Source organism: Rousettus aegyptiacus, unplaced genomic scaffold (assembly GCF_014176215.1).
Source record: "Rousettus aegyptiacus isolate mRouAeg1 unplaced genomic scaffold, mRouAeg1.p scaffold_m13_p_9, whole genome shotgun sequence".
Classification (NCBI taxonomy): domain Eukaryota; kingdom Metazoa; phylum Chordata; class Mammalia; order Chiroptera; family Pteropodidae; genus Rousettus; species Rousettus aegyptiacus.
Window position 1 is genome coordinate 25,206,182 of NW_023416312.1, and position 17,660 is coordinate 25,223,841.

General features: G+C 34.9%; 2 protein-coding genes across 11 annotated transcripts in view; one reads left to right on the plus strand and one right to left on the minus strand.

Annotated features, from left to right (window-relative positions):
- CASK (calcium/calmodulin dependent serine protein kinase) overlaps positions 1-17,660 on the minus strand; it is a 365,515-nt gene that overhangs the window by 148,750 nt on the left and 199,105 nt on the right. The window lies entirely within an intron of this gene.
- GPR82 (G protein-coupled receptor 82) lies at positions 5,046-10,330 on the plus strand. 2 transcript variants are annotated; one of them, XM_016156564.2, is made up of 3 exons: positions 5,046-5,227; positions 7,443-7,510; positions 7,645-10,330. In XM_016156564.2, the coding sequence occupies exon 3, from the start codon at positions 7,679-7,681 to the stop codon at positions 8,675-8,677; it is 999 nt and encodes a 332-aa protein (XP_016012050.2). In that variant the 5' UTR covers positions 5,046-5,227; positions 7,443-7,510; positions 7,645-7,678; the 3' UTR covers positions 8,678-10,330. The 2 variants fall into 2 exon arrangements, with proteins under 2 accessions (XP_016012050.2, XP_036082826.1); XM_036226933.1 differs by having other exon boundaries at positions 7,443-10,330.

The window sequence follows — 17,660 nt, forward strand, 5'->3', positions numbered from 1 at the left end:
CTTCTATTGACATAAATCTCCCTATCTAGAAAACGATGGTAATAATGGTATCTATCTCAGAGATACTTTTTAAATTAAATGCGCTTACATAAAGCACTTCAGTGGCCGTTATTTACTATTATTATAAATTTCCTAAAAGTTATTCTCAGGAAAACTTGCTACTTCAATATCTGGGACTCTTAGTAAGATAAAATGAATGCAGACCCTAACAGGTACAGGAGGGAAGTCTTCACATATCCAACTTTCCCTCATTTTCTCTTGCCATCTCTCTTTTTCCCTTGAATAAGGATAGGAAATGATATGGAGCAGGGGATTTAACCTTAAGACAATTTTATCTAGAAATGCAAAAGAGGTGACTGGTAATAAAACAGCCAGGTACATATGTTATAGAATGCCTTTTAAATTCTCTAAACCTCATTGCAATTCAAGTGGTTGTTTTCCAGAGTATAGATATATGTGGTTTGGCTGTCTTCAAAATCTTTTTTTGCCTTGTGTAATCCAATGCTAAAGTTTCTTCCTTCCAAAAGCCTGATAATTTCCTGTTTGCTTTTCAACTGCCATCTCTGAGGTCATTCCAATTCTTATGATTGCCACTGACACTGCTATAGGATTTCTGTGGTGTACATTTCTAGAAGACAATATCTATCTAGTGCATTCAAACCTATGTGCAAAGACAAAAGGCAGAGGTGTAATACAGTGAAACTCTGATCCATTTATGTTTTGTCATTAGATCTTTTTTACAAAGCTAATCACTTTTCTGTACTATTACAAACTTCCAAACTTTGGACTGTAATTTCTGTGTTTTTAATAGTTCTTAACGGAAATACTCTCATGGTTTGCTGAGAAACCAGCTCTTAGAAGCAAGTTATTCTTCCCACCATGATTAATGGCAGTATGGCCATGATTATAGCTGCTCATAGGAGGTGGTGGGGGTTTGTGAGCAGTACAACTGGAGATAGGGTTGTGGCCAAAACACCACATCCTGAAGACAGCAGGGGGCTCAGTGAGCCTTGAAAAAACCACAACTTTGAGTAACAGGTTTATGCTTCACTCCTAAAGGCAAGCACTGGCTTGGGTATGCATTGAACCAGATAAAGGTTTCCACTGTCTCCTGCCCCTTTAGGGAAATAATTATCTTTGGAATGTGATGTTCTAATATGGACTATGTGAGGCATGTCTTCTCTTCCTGCACACTAGCTTCCCAATGACCTGAGCTCCTGATTGGTCAGAGAGAGTACTTAAAAGGCCAAGTGTAGCCAGTTTAGACATGAGCTTGGATAGCTTAAAACAACTGTCTAGTTGAAACACAAAGGTTCAGGTATAACTGAGCTGTCCTGTGTCCTCTGGGTTCTGGCTCTGGGAGAAGTTAATAAGGGACTCTAATCTCAACCCCAATAATCCATGTGAATAAGGAAAACTCTCAAGCGCCCCTGCTGTACAGAGCTGACCATGATTGTCAAATGAAATTGCCACATGCCTGCCTTTCGAACCACTCTTACTGAACCACTCCAAATGAATTCTAGGGCCAGAATAAAGAACACAGTTGATATTTACACATATCTCAAAAGCAGGAAACTTAGCAAAGGCAGGACTTATATTTTGGGGAACTACTTTAACACCTCAAGAAATAACTTGCAAGAACAGAACACTTAGGATGATCAATATTTGGCAGATATTATTGGAAATATTAGAACTGTTAGGCATTTGGATTTGGATAACAAAAGTAGAACTTTGAAGAGGAGATGGATGAGAAAGACAAATGAGAACCAAAGAAAATGACTGATGACTTGAATGCAAAAAGTCCAAGGGGCCACTTTTAGAACTTGCAATTCTTTAAAATTTTGGCTGAGAAGTTATATTTTGCTAATTTAGTATTCTCTGACATTTACACTTTTCTACCAATTGCAATATTTCCTAGTAACTTAGAAAAATATAAATAAAAATTTCCTTATAGTTCAATTAGGAAACTCAAAATCACTTAAATCATAAAGAATTAAAACCAATACCGATTGGATAAAAGTTAGCTTAATAAAGTCCAAAGTTTTCAAAGATAGGAAAAATCTGGGCTTGATTTCATAGTCAGTTGTGCTACTTGAGAGCCCAGAATGGAAAACCCTGTAATGTAAACAATTTAAAACTTGACCTCGGTTTACTTACCATAAATATCATAAAGCACTCTACTGACCCTTGAGAAAGCAGAAATAATTTTTGCTTTCTAAGGCAGAGAGTGGGGTTGAACAAAAAAGATATGTGCTTTAAAGTTAATTTACTTCTTATATCACCTTGGACATGCTACTTAACCTCTTTGAGACTCATTTTCCTCACATGCAAAATGGGACCACCACCACGCATCATGAGTGTTCTTAAATGCAAATAGTCCTGCCCAGCACCAGCACAGAATTGTTGCTCACTGTTAGTTTTCTTCTCTTTCACTCCATTTCCTTTGGCCTTTCAAAACCACTTTGATTTACTGTTTTCATCCATTTATAACTCATAGAACATTTAAAACCTCACATAACATATTAAACTGAATTCTTAGCTTGCTTATGGGATCTCAAATTTCCAGAGCCTAAATTAGCTTGTGGCTAATATACTTCTGTGACTACCACACACCACTAGAAACATAGTAGGAACTCATTTGTTAAATGAATTACAGTGCTTAAGAAAAATAAAAGGACTAAAAATCAAAATAGGGGAGAAAACGGCCAAACTTACACCTATTCAGGCATTCTTGCCTGATAGTCAATTGTCTGACAGTCATTTTAAGAAATACTTCTGACTCTTCCTCAGTTCAATGGTTGAATGACATCTGTGATAGTCAGCTTCCAAGATGGCTCCCAATGATCGTCATCTGATATTTATCCTTCCTACAATGGCTCTGTGTGACCAACAAAATACTGCAAAAATGACAGTGTTGACTTTAGAGGCTATATATATTTTTTAAAAAGGCACTGCAGCTATGGCCTTGTTCTCTTAGATCACTTGCTCTAGTGGGAACTAGCCATCATGCTGTGAGGGCAGATGGCTGTATGACCTTGGGCAACTTATATGGCCTTTCTGAGGTTCAGTTTTCCTCACTTTTAAAATGAAGATATTTATTTTATAGTACTTATTTTACAGGGTATTGTGAAGATTAAATAAGACATGCATGTAAAGCACATAGTAGGATGCCTGACACATAATAAACTTTCATTAAATGTGGCTAATACTGGTGGTGGTGGCCTTGCATGACATTTAGTCCCGTCCAAAATGTAAACATTTGGTCCACACCAACTCATCTACCTAATCCCATGTGCCATGACCAGCTACTGAGTGAGGATAGAAGAGTTATCACAGGCAAAAGAGCCATAACACAATTACTGGACCAATAAAACATGATTGCATTTTTCAGTGTGTTAATCCTATAAACCAATAATGTAAATAAACATTATGGGCTGTTTGAACTCAGGGATATTTCCTAGGTATGGACATTTTTGCTAGGACCAAATAGCGAGGTCTATTTGGCATGGACAAAATCTGCTCAGGGATGTTTGGATAGGACCAGATTTCAAGGATTTTTTGTCATGTACCAAATGTCTCTGTGAATGGGTGTTTTGGGTAGGACCAAATGTCTGTTAATCAGTGGTGGTGGTAGTAGAAGTTGGATGCGAGATGTGAAGGAAAGAATGAAATCAAGGATGATTCCTAGGTTTTTGGCTTGAATAACTAAAAAAGTGATAGCATAATTTTCTGAGTTTGAGGAAAATGGCAGAAAAGTTGTGGAGAACAAAGGCATTCTTTTTTTGGAACAAAGATGCTTAATCCTTAAAAGGTAATATTAAAATTATCTTTCAATCACTTATAAACAGCATTCCATCGTTTCTTTTCTAAATTGTTTCAAACTGTTTTGTTTGTTTGTTTGTTTGTTTGAAGTAATTCCATCCTGGAATATGAAAAATTATTGAAGTAAAAATGATACAGTTTCCAGAGGCCAAATTACTCTGCCATTGATGGCCATGTAATGTCGGATGAGTCACAGTTCTTAAAAAAATGATGGCAAGCATTGCAAAGATGAACAGCAGCAGAACAAAATCTAGACACTAAGATGGTTTTCACTTTTGTTTTAGAGAGAAACATTAGCAAACATTAGGGAGAATTTATGCAATTTACATGAAATAAGACAAGCAATGGAGATTGAGAAATGGCAAAGTAGTTCTATTAATTTTAAATGAAGATTTACTGATAACTAAAGTACTCAGACTTGATAAAATCAGATTTCTGTTCCCATTTTCAGACTCCCACTGGTTTAACTTCCTAAGAAAGGGTAGTGTGTGACACAGGTCTGGCTTCCCAGCTCTACACTCAGCTTTCATTCAGTTACTAGTTCAGACTGGTTAAACAATCCTATACATAAAATTGGTTTCACAATTCTTTATATCATAATATAACTATTCATTTTATCTGAGGCATACTTGGTCTTCAGATTCTAGTAGTTTCCAGGATTCCCCAAATCTATTATGAACTGCTCCAAATCAACTTTAAATCTGAATGGAGGTAGCATAGGGCAATTAGAATTAGTAGAATGAGTTAGTTCTTAGTAACCAAGTTGGGACTCAAACTCCTGGGTGCAGTCTGTGCTTATAGTTTACTGCACTGGGCCTTACTTCTTTATCCTTAAAACAAAGGGTTTATACCCACAGGTGATCATAAAAGGTTCTATTCTAGCTCTATGATATTTGATTCTACCAAGAACATTTTGAGTTTTGTTTCTCTTTATTCTTAATAAAGATGAATTGCAAATAAGCCATTCACAAATGATTTTGCAGACAAATTTGTACCAATATTTTACTGGGTCAACACAAAGTGATTCCCTCTACCACTGTGTTGTATAAAACTAATTAGCCATGAGGATTAAACCTTTGAACTTTAGTCAAGTATGCTAATAAAGCTGAAGTATAATTGGGTTATGAAATAACAAGGAAGTACAGTATATATATGGTCCACCAACTTCCTCTTACTATAAAAATAGAGAAATTTTTTGAGGTAGTTGCTACATTTACCATAACTACTGGATTTCCTTAATATTGTTTAATTTTTTTTAAATGTCATTGGTGTCATACAAGAATCTGTTCACACTGACAAAAACTGAAGGGTTCTGGAAGAGTGATGATCTGAGAATTTTAAGTCTGAAGTTTACCATCACTGCCCTGAATGACAGAGCCTTGATTGGCATAAACTACTTGTACAGGTAAGACTGATCACTTACTTTTAGCTTAAAAGTTAACTCTGTAGAAATTCTAACAGAATTAAAATGTTTACATTTTGAAAACTGATCATTAAAAGGTAGTCAACATATTAACTATAGATAATTGTTAGTAACTGAAGTTAGTTGTAGAACTTTGTTGATTTGTCATATTAGCAGAGACACAATGTGTGTATGAGTGAGTCAAGACAGATACTCTGCTGAGGGAAATGCAGACATTTTTTGGAAAGCAATTCTGCATATATAATGTGATTTTTATTTGATTTTTTTAAGCTTCACAGTATTTTCCAAATTTTAGAAGAGAATTATCTAGTAGTTTTATAATCAAAGTTTATTTCTAAAGGAGAGGTACATAGTAGATACAAGTTGGGTGTTCGAGAAGCTAAAGATGTTAACTAGTTATCGTTTGTTACAGTGAAGTTCCTATAGAGTCTCAATGTCATTTGTCTGATAATGCTAGACTCTGAATATCTTTTTACCTCCCTTCTGTTCTGAAGCATTTGCTAGTGTGAAGTAGAAAAGCAAGGCAATGATAATGAGTAATATGAGATATCAGATGCTATACGAGGTGGTCTAATTTTTTTTAAAAAGGAATACTATTAAGAAAGAAACACCTTTACAGATTTTAGTATAAAACATATTATCTACACAAAGTAGGGACTAGTGTTTTTATTTAATATTAACATAAAATGAAATTTCATTCCTTATGAAAAATAAAAATCTACTTTGATCAGGTAAATTTTTCTTAAGATATAAACGGGCTTATTTCACTTTTTAGTTGACTGATTTAAAAATCAGTCAAGTTGCAGATTAAGTTTTATATATTTACAACCAGATATACACTAACTGCAACCAGATTCCAATTTGCCAGGCTGCAGTGGGTTGAGATACACTCACTGTGAAGCACATGGACTATTTTCTAAATACAAATTACAAAGGAATAAATTAAAATGATAAAGACACTGGTAGATATTAATTAAGGGTCTCAATAATTGAACCTAGAGACACAACACAGGCCTTAAACTTTCAAGTCTTTGGATGGGTATTGTTTAGTTTTAAAAATTATTTCAAAATTATAGTAATAATTCTTCTCAAATACACAATTTCTGTAATCCATGATTCTGAAGAGAGAGAGAGAGAGAGAGAGAGAGAGAGAGAGAGAGAGAGAGAGAGAGAGAGAGAGTGTAAAATAGCCCTGAGCAGCTGGGGGCATATAAGAATCATAGAAGGCAGTGTATGGTTAAAACTTTATGTTTATCAAAAGAGCATATATGATTTAAAAAATGAGATTGAGAATCCCCAATTTAGATTATAAAAGAGTGAAGAATGTGGCACATAGAAAGCTATGGTGAAAAACATAGAAGAGTGTGGCACATTCTGAATAGAGCTCATGATTCTTATTTGACTAGAATACAATAACTTTTATTATTCCCACCTGAAAGAAATGAATTAATGAGGAAAAATAAGGAAAAAGTTTTTATGTGACTCTTTAACACTTCATGTGCATTCTTTGAAGAAAGATTTAAAAATAAGACATAAAAAAGCAAAAACCACACTTGCATTTATGCTGTGATTGATTAAAATAGCTCTAGAAAACATATTCTCTGAAAAACCAGACACTCAATTACTCACAAAGACACACGGGGGCGCTCTAACCAACAAGCACAGCAGCTAGTTTTGACAGAATTTTAAAGTAAGCTTTGTATTGAAATATGATAGTTTAACATTAAATATTTGAAATAAGAAATTACTGATGCTCTTTGGTAAAGATCCTGGGATTCTGGTGTTTATCCTTGGTTATTACACTTCTGTTTAATTCAGGATCTTGCCTATTTTTTTTATATTGAATTAAGTTTAGTTCCGGATGTGAAGAGATTCTTTTAATAGTATTAGATTAGGGAGAAGTGCTTTAACCTAGTCATGAAAAGATACCACTTAAAAAAGTATTTATGTACAATTAAGGTAATAATTAAAAATCAGTCTTTTCTCTATTAAATGTAGTCACAAATGCTTTTGCAACACTTTCCTTTGGCCAGTATATATTGCTTGCATGTGCCTTAATTTTTAAAAAAATTTCTAGGTAAAAATCAATTGTAATTTACAAATTGATTTATAATCTAATAGAAGAACTATAAATTCCTCCAGTATAAAGTGATAAATCTCAGGCATTTAACTATTTGTATCAAATTTTGTTTTTTAGACAAAAGCACTAGCTACGATAATCAACTTTTTGCTTTTATTTCAACTGGACAATTGTGATTAGAAAAGGTGAGATAGCATCTATATTTTCCCTTTCCATCTAATACATTGTGTTATTATTTTATTTCATCCACTACATTAAAAATATTCAGCTTACGTACAATCTTTAACTTTAATATTCAATATCTGTAATTCTGTTCTAGCTCCTGTGACAAAATTCAAGAAAATCTGATATAAATGAGTAACAACTCAACATGTATTCAACCATCCATGATCTCTTCTATGGCTTTACCAATCATTTATATCTTCCTTTGTATCATTGGTCTCTTTGGAAATTCTCTTTCTCAATGGGTGTTTTTAACAAAAATAGGTAAGAAAACATCAACCCACATCTACCTAGCACATCTTGTGACTGCAAACTTACTTGTGTGCAGTGCTATGCCTTTCATGGGTATCTATTTTCTGAAAGGTTTTCAATGGGAATATCGATCGACAAAATGCAGGGTGGTCAATTTTTTGGGAACTCTATCCATGCATGTGAGCATGTTTGTCAGCCTCCTAATTCTAAGTTGGATTGCTATAAGCCGCTACGCTACCTTAATGAAAAAGGATTCCACGCAAGAGACCACCTCATGCTATGAGAAAATATTTTATGGCCATTTACTGAAAAAATTCCGCCAGCCCAACTTTGCTAGAAAACTATGTGTTTACATATGGGGAGCTGTACTAGGCATAATTATTCCAGTTACCATATACTACTCAGTTGTAGAGGCTACAGAAGGAGAAGAGATCCTGTGCTATAACCGGAAGATGGAACTAGGAGCTATGATCTCTCAGATTGCAGGTCTCATTGGAACCACATTTATTGGATTTTCATTTTTAGTTGTACTAACATCATACTACTCTTTTGTCAGCCATCTGAAAAAAATAAGAACCTGTACATCCATTACAGAGAAAGATTTAACTTACAGTTCTGTGAGAAGGCATCTTTTGGTCATCCAGATTCTACTAATTGTTTGCTTCCTTCCATATAGCATTTTTAAACCTATTTTTTATGTTCTACACCAAAGAGAGGACTGTAAGCAACTGAATTATTTAATCGAAATAAAAAACATCCTCACCTGTCTTGCATCAGCCAGAAGTAGTACAGACCCCATTATATTTCTTTTTTTAGATAAAACATTCAAGAAGACACTATATAATCTCTTTACAAAATCTGATTCACCACATATATAACTCTAGATTTGACTTCTGGATGAAAAACAACACCAAACAGTAAAGTGTTTATATGACTTTATTGGGGACACTAAACTACATGATCACCAGGTCATAACTGGATTGATAACAGGCACCAAGAAAACCTCTTTGATTTTTTAAAATAAAACTCACTTTACAGTTCTACTTATACTGAAGGTTGAGATGGCAGAGGCTTTCAGAAGCAAAAGTCACGCATACTGAAAGGATCTCACTGCATATGAAGGAGAAGAGATCCTGCATATGAAACCAATTGACCATTTTCTATTTAAACTCAACCATGGATGTGTCTATTCAGAACACAATATTTTATGACTGTAGGATAAAAAAGCAACTGGCTTATGACTTTTCTGCTCTGTAGTAGTTAGAATACAAGGGTTCATCTATGGATAGTGTTTGTTGGTAACTTTAAAAATGAGTAAAAGAAAAAAGTGAATAAAAAATTTCCTCATTTAAGTTCTATCTAAATGTACGAATAATGCAGTGCAAAAGTTCAAGGTTTTATAAACATATTATTTATTTGGTATCTGACTCATGTTATTATGAGAAGAAATATTCATTGATTCGGTATTTGTTAAGCAGATATTATTTATAAATATGCTTAAATATTTGGATTAGGCTTTGCCATAGTAAAAAGTTAATGTCATTATATGCCAGTCTTGATCACATTTTATGTAGTTTCCTCTCTATTCAATATAAATATTGTTATTAATGACTAACAGTATCTGGCATATAGATAAGTTCAATTAATTTTTGTGAAATAAATGAATGAATGATAAGGCAGTATAATAGTAGTGTTGTTGAGAGATTGGTCTCAGTAGTTAGAGTCCATTGGTTCAATTCTAGCTCCACCACTTATTTAGCCAGACAATTGTAGGCAACTTATTTACTCTCTTTGTTAATTTCTTCATTTGTAGAATGGAAAAATACTACATAATTCATAGGTACTATTATCGAATCAGATGATGTTACTATTAGGAGTAGCTACCATTTACTAAGCATTGTTATGTGCCAGGCACTCTGCTTATATGCTTTACATATATACTATTTTAATCATCACTGCCCCAAAATATGCCAATTTACTGATGAAAAACTGAACTGCATAGTTAAGTTGCCCAGACTTTCTCCAATATCAAAACAAATATAATTAAAGAGTAAGCATTTCTTAATGGTCATTTCTTTTATGTAATCTTGTCAGTAAGACAAATGATGGTGACTATATTCTGTATTATATACACTATAGTTAAAAACTTTTTTAAATGCATGTTTTATCTTCCCAAAGAGATCATAAGCACCTTTGGAACTATAGTCTGTTTTCTATTTCTACTTCCATGGTACTTGCATTCTCTGCTCAGATAAGAATTAAAAAAAATTGAAGCTGAATAAACATTAACTGCTACTTGGATAGAGACTGCTTAAAGACTCATTTATTCTCTACATGGCAATTTCTTCATGCTCAAAAAGAAGTTTCAAACAAATTCATAGAGCAATTCTAAGCCTTCAATCTCATAGCGTGTTTTGTTCCTGAATTAAAAATGTAGAAACAATTCACTGTACAGATTCCCCAAGAGCTATGTGTTCAAAATCACTAGTGGTTTTTCTAACACATCTGCATATTGTAATTTAAAAAGAATAGAAAACAAACAGTAAATGTTTCTTCTTTTTTTTTTTACTTCAATGCTTAACTGAGAGAAGCAAATGTTTAGAGAAAAGTCTGAAAAAACACATGCTGGCTTCAAATATTTACAATGTATATCTATGCTTTTATAGCAGCAATCTGATTTCTAGCTGATTAATCTACAGAGACAAAGGCAGACCTGGGAACCCCATGTGACTCCCTGAGTGCTGGCTGTAAACTGAGGTGTCCAATCTTGTAACTTCATAGAAATGAGGATCACAAAATAACTCAAAAGCTGACCAGGAAAGTTTCTGAGACATCTAGCTTTTTCCAGTTATACCAGCAGTTTTATTCTTATACAAGTTTTAAAACCAAAACTCAAAACTAAGAGGAGCTGAGAAGATGATCAATAGTTTTCATTTAACATAAGCTATACTGTATAAATCTCATTGCACTTAGGATTTTAAATATATATATCTTCTAAAAACCATTATTAAAAAATTGCCTTACATGGCTACACATTAAATAAAAGAAAAAAGATATTGCTGGAGTTCCCTGCATTTAAAAAAGGCAGAAATAGAGTTATGCAATTTCTTTTTAAGTTACTCATTCTGACAGAAAACTCCCATTTTAATTCGATTTATCTTTACAACATAGATGCTTTCCTGAACAGGTGATTGTAGTCATGTTAAATTTTTTGGCTATTTAATGTCATTGTAAATATTTCATATGAAATATCACTTTCTAAATATATCCTAACTTTAAAGTGTGGATTTCAGAAAAACAGCGTTTTTAATGTGTCTGTGAGTTATAGTCAAACACAATTTCAGAAGCCCCCAATTTTTATTTAGGCCAACAATATTATATCTTAAAACAGGTATGACAAATATTTATTTCCTCTTTTATCTTTTTCATATACACACCTCTCATTAAGGCAGCTTTCAAACTATTAATCAGGAGCACAAACCATTAAGACTAAACAAGCAAACTTAAGGATAGGCTACTCAACCCGGAAAAGGGTTTTTACTCCCTGGGTAGAAGAGGAGGAAGTCAATTATGTTCTGATTTGTAAGAACTCCTGCAGCTTCTCCCTGGCCTTGCAGTTTGCAGGGTGGGAATTACTATGAACAGATGTGGGCAGATAAGCTGAAAGGAAATCTTGCTTGGCAAACCACAAAGGGAGCATAGAGCAACACTGGTTATTTGCCAAGCATTTCAATCGTGTAGCTAATGCCATGGACTTTCCTCTGACTGCCCCCAAATTCTAATTGAATTAACATCAGTGGGAAGAGTTACTATAGCTAGAAAGATTTTATATCCGACAGAAAAAAAAGCTCTTTGGCTATAACAAACATGCTTGCTACCTTTGGCTGAGGAGAGGAGCAGTGAAAGGATTGACATTTAATAAGCAAAAGAAGCAGCCATTTTTTTCTTTTGAAATAAAGGAGTTGATTGTTTTTTTGAAGGGTGGGGTGGGAGAAGAGAAACACAGCAGTTAGAAATACAAGATAAACTGGAGACAATATTATAGTTCATGAGATTTTTCTAAGTACAATTTTAGAACCCCACATTCAAACTGAACATACACATGTGCTCAACAACCTTACAGAAGTTGCAGATTAACCAATGTGCTTCGTATACTCAAGAATAAAAGAAATAAGTTTTTAGATTAATGTGAATTCCATTTTTTTATATAACACTTTTGGGAGGTGTGGTAAGAGATGTAAAAGAAATATCAGCAACCAAGAGCAATAGAGGAAGAAATACTGTAAGAAATCCACAATGCCATGGCAACTAGTGTGATATAATGAATGCCTGTTTATAATAAAGTCTGGCCTGAAGCAGGTGAAAGAAGAACTGAGACCAGAAGGGGACCAAAATGTAGCCAGGCATGTCAATGGGTTAGTGAGGAAAACCATTTAAAGGAAGCTCACACAGAAATGCTGGGTGGAGGCTTCTGGCTTAGTGTCTGTGTGACTGAGGTTTTTGCTCAGTTCTGAGAACTAAAACCTGAGCCCCCAAATCTCCTGGACACAGGCCCCACTCAGAATAGAAAGAGATTGTGTGTAGCGGTTTGCATTCAGAGAAGCTACTTAACTTCAACTTCAGTTATTAAAATTGTATGCCAGTAGGTCAGAGCCACAGAAAGGTCTAAGGACTGCATTGTGAGGCTACCTCTAGGAGTTAGGAAAGACAAGAGAACTCCAACTCTCAGTGCTTAACAGAGCCAATGAGGCAGGCAAGGAGCCAGGAGTTGCATTTATCTTAACTGTACTATTTCTTTTTGCAGTACTTTAAAGGGTGAGAGGAAGAAAAGAGAAAAACACTGAAACATAATGAGTTTTCATATCCTTTCACAAGAAAAAGAGGAATAAAAGGGAAAAAGGTGACAAAAAATAGGAATTTGCATGCATGCCTTAATGAATGCCTGTAGGGAGGCAAAGCATGAGAAAGATAACATTATTAACTACAGGTGATTTTTGTGCCCCAGAGGAAAATTTGGCAATATCCGGAGGCATTTTTGAGTGTCTCAGGTGGGGTGGGGGGAGGGATGCTATTGGCATCTAGTGAGTTAGAGGCTAGATAGGGACAAAAATATACAGGACAGTCTCTCCCAACAAAGTACCCAAGCCCAAAATGTTGCTAGTGTGGCTGCTGGAAGACCCTGTAGTATGTTAACACTCTTCCCCAAATTTCGAAAAGGACTATACAATTACTCCCCCCGCCCAAATTTTATGTGAAACTGCTTCTCCAAAGTAAGCTGGGTCCAGTATAGGTCACGTAATATGATATACTCAAATCTGACTTGATATAATAAAAAAATTAGACTCAATATGATGACTTCAAAAAGAAATGCCTACCAAGTAAAGAAAAAGGTATTATTAATTGATGCAATGTTAGGACCTTTGGGAAACATAATGCTTTTGGATCAATATCAAGAATTTGAGAGAGAATGAGAATATTCTTGGCTAGATGAAACAGGTGATTAAGTAATCTAATTTTTTTCTAAAAGGGATGAAACATTGCAATGCTCTATTTTCTGTACTAAGTATAAAGGAAGAAATCTTTGACAAAAAATACTTTAATTACAGAAACCAAAATCTATATATATTCGAGTCATAGATTATACACTTGAATGTGAAGAAAAGCTAACAGGCTGCTTTATTAGCAGAAATATTAACATATCAAGTGAAATTTTCAATTACTAGCCATATGTAATGTGTTTTTATTAAAGTTTTATAATGGCCACTATTTTGGAAAATGCCTATAACAAGGTCCTGAATAAAACTACTTTAAGTTATCAAATTGTATTAACAAATCCTGCTGATACAACCTTCAAAATACATCTGGAATCTACTTTTTTGCCACCTCTATTGCTACCACACTGGTCCATCTCTTGTTTTACTGCTTCTGCCAACAAAGCAATGTATACTTGACACTTGAACAACACGGGTTTGAATTGCATGGGTCCACTATAGGTGAATTTTTTCCCATAAACACAGTCAGCCCTCTCATATCCATGGGTTTCGCATCTGCAGATTAAACCACCTGAGGATCAAGAAGAGTATTTTCATGTTCTCAACTGGAGTTTCCCAGCTGTAGATTAAAAATACCGTTTTCATTCCATGGTTGGGTGAATCCTCAGATGTGAATGGCCGATTGTAGAGTCAAGTTATATTCAGATTTCTGACTGTGCTTGGGGGTGGGTGGGTGGAATTCTGGGCCTAGGTTTCAAGAGGCCTGGCTACTTCTAATTTTGCTGTTTTTGAGGGGAGGGGAGGTGGGAGGGAGGGGGAGAAAGACAGGGAGATACAGAGACAGACAGAGAGAATGAAAGAGACAGAGAGAGACCGAGACAGGGAGAGAAAGAGACAGAGAGGGAGAGATAAAGAAAGAGACAGAAAGACAGAAGTGAGGAAGAGAGGGAGTCAGGGGAAGAGGGGAAGAGAGACAGAGAGAGACAGAGAGAGAGACAGAAAGAGAGAGACAGGGAGGGAGGGAGGGAGATAGAGATGCCTCAAAGAAGAGACTACGAAGAAGGTCCAGTCAGCTCCCAGCTGTTCTAGTCACAGAAAAGTGAGTGGAACCTTCATGGATACTTGTCATGCTCTCTTAGCCAGTAGTCTGTGGAACAGAATCAAGCAGGCCCCATCAAGCTCTGACCAAACTGCAGAGTTGTGAACAAATAAAGGGTGGCAGTTGTTTGTTGTGCTGATCTGAAGTCGTACACTGCCTCACATTTCCCGACTGAGCCCATAACAGCTTTGGGGCTCCAAGTACAGTATTCTGCATGAAGTAGGTATTCAAATATTTGAGTAAATCAATCAGAAGGTAAAGAGAAGGTAAAGTCAAATATAACTACTTTGGGATTTTATTTAGTTTTGGATTATCATATCAAATAGCATGGCTATTCAAAAGCTGACTATATTACTAAAAGAATTATTATTATTATTATTATTATTATTATTATTATTATTATTATTATTTCTGGCATAGTAAGTTATCCTGTAGTATATTTGATAGAATAGTCCTGCCCCAAAACATAATTACAGCAAGGTACTCAAGGAAGATAAATGAAGCTGCAATTGCCAAAGTGATCACTGGGGCAACTATTAGGAAAACAAAGTCAGCAAAGAATCCAGTTCTCCAGGTATGTGAAGAAGAACACAGGTGCTGTGAGAGAAATGATCAGGAGCCCTCTGCACAGGATACAGAGTGCAGAAAACACAGGCCCTGGGTAACTCTTAGTATGCTAGTTCCACTGTAGTTACTGACAAAAGCTTCCTTCATCTACTTTTGAGACTTTTTTCCTTCCCCAGGCTTTCAAAATATTTTGTGCCAGGTGGAGCCCCCAAATCCAATCTCTGTGTCCCATGTGCCCAGGGCCGCTTCTCCATGTCCCATGGAGGGGTATTACTGAAAGAATTATAGCAGAGCAGCGGTTTCCAACCTTTTTGGCAGTAGGGACCAGTGCTCCTATGAGAATCTACTGTCTGAAGACCTGAGGTGGAGCTGAAGCAATGATGGTAGTGTTGGGGAGCGGCTGCACATATGGATGAAGCTTTGCTCATTCGCCTGTCACTCACCTCCTGTCTATGGCCTGGGGTTTGGGGACCCCCGTAGTAGAGTTATGTTGTCAATCATTATTTATTATAAGATGATGACATAATTAGTTTTCAAGAACAGAATTCAAAATAAAATAGCCTCTTGAAAAAGGCATTTTAACACAATGTTATTACATGAACTAAGAATCTGTTTCACCCATTTTAAATTTTAAAATGGTCATTTTTGTCTTGTATATATTTTATAACATATACAAGGCTATAGTTTACTTGTATATATGTACTTTCTTATATTAATTAAATGCAAAAGAATAACACAGCATGCTACTATCATTGGCATTTTCTACCCTTTATCTTTCCACACTTTTTATTCTTTTTGTTTGCATTTAACTAAAGAATATCGTTTAAATAAAAGTGCTATTTATCCATTGAGTTTTTCAGGGTTGACTGATGATAATAACAGTATCATTTTTCTATTGCCACATTTGAAAAGTATGAGTGTTTTAAAACTAATTTTTCACTAATATGTATTTTGCACATTTCTCATGGAATTTTTTCAATGAATTTTTAAAAATCTTAATTAAAAAAATTTTCAATTACAGTTGGAATAGAATATTATATTAGTTTTAGGTGTACAACATAGTGATTAGACACTTATATAACTTACAAAGTGATCACCTTGATAAATCTAGGACCCATCTGACACCGTATTTATTATATTATTAACTATATTCCTTATGCTGTACTTTACATTCCCATGACCATTTTCTAACTACCAATTTGTACGTCTTAATCTCTTCCCATTTTCCACCCATCTCCCTAATCCCCCTCCATCTGGCAACAATTAAACTGTTCTCTGTACCTGTGAGTTTGTTTCTGTTGTGTTTATTTGTTTGTTTTTGTTATTTAGATCCCACATATGAGTGAAATCATATGGCATTTGTCTTTCTCTGTCTGATTTACTCTACTCAGCACAATACCCTCTAGGTCTATCCATATTGTTGCATTGCAGATGGCAAAATTTCAATCTTTTTTATGGCTGAATAATATTCCATTGTATATATGTACCACCTTTTCTTTATCCATTCGTACATAGATGGACACCCAGGTTGCTTCTATATCTTGACTATTATTGTAAATAATGCTGAGATGAATATATGAACTCACATTTCCCTTTGAAGTAGTGTTTTGGGTTTCTTTGGATAAACGCCCAGAGTGGGATTACTGAGTCCTTCTTTGTCTCTTATTATAGCCTTTGTTTTAAAGTTTATTTTGTCTAGTATGAGTATTGTTGCCGTAGAGTTTTGTGGTTGTTTGTTTACATTTTCATGAAATATCTTTTTCATCCTTTTACTTTGTGTGCCTTTCGATCTGAAGTGAGATCCTTATAGGCAGCATATGTAAGGACCTTGTTTTCTTAGCTTTTCAGCTATCCTATCCTTTGATTGGAGCATGTAATCTATTTACATTTAAAGTAATTGTTGATAGATATGTAATTGTTGCCATTTTATTATTTATATCTTTGATATTTTTTTTTCTTAAGTAAGCCCCTCCAACATTTCTTTTAATACTGGCATGGTGGTGATGAACTTCTTCAGTTTTTTCTTGTCTGGAAAGCTCTTTATCTGTCCTTTGATTCTCAGTGATAGCTTTGCTGGGTAGAGTAATCTTAGTTGTAGGTTCTTGCTTTTTATGACTTTAAATATTTTGTGCCAATCCCTTCTGGCTTGCAAAGTTTCCATTGAGAAATCAGTTGCCAGTATTATGGGTGCTCCCTTGTAGGTGACTAACTGCTTTTCTCTTGCTGCTTTTTAAGATTCACTCTTTGTCTTTAAACTTTGGCATTTTAATTATGATGTGTTTGGTGTGGGCCTCTTTGGGTTTACCTTGTTTGGGACTCTCTGTATTTCCTGGGCTTGTATATCTATTTCCTTTGCCAGGTTAGTGACATTTTCCATCATTATTTCCTGAAATAGGTTTTCAATTCCCTGAACTCTCTCTTCTCCTTCTGGTACCCCTATGATGCAAATGTTGGTACACCTGATGTTGTCCCAGAGGCCCCTTAAACTTTCCTCATATTTTTGGATTCTCTTTTCTTGTTGCTGTTCTAATTGGGTGTTTTCTGCTAACACATCTTCAAAATTGCTGATTCGATTCTCTGCTTCACCGAATCTACTGTCTATTTACTCTAATTTATTCTTTATTTCAGTTATTGTATTCTTCATATCTTATTATATAATGGTCGTTAGCCTGTTGCAAAGGTGTTTTTATTTTGGTTTCCAGT

Excerpts from the sequence above, each read along its gene's own strand:
- GPR82 (XM_036226933.1), top strand. The coding sequence starts at position 7,679 with ATGAGTAACAACTCAACATGTATTCAACCATCCATGATCTCTTCTATG.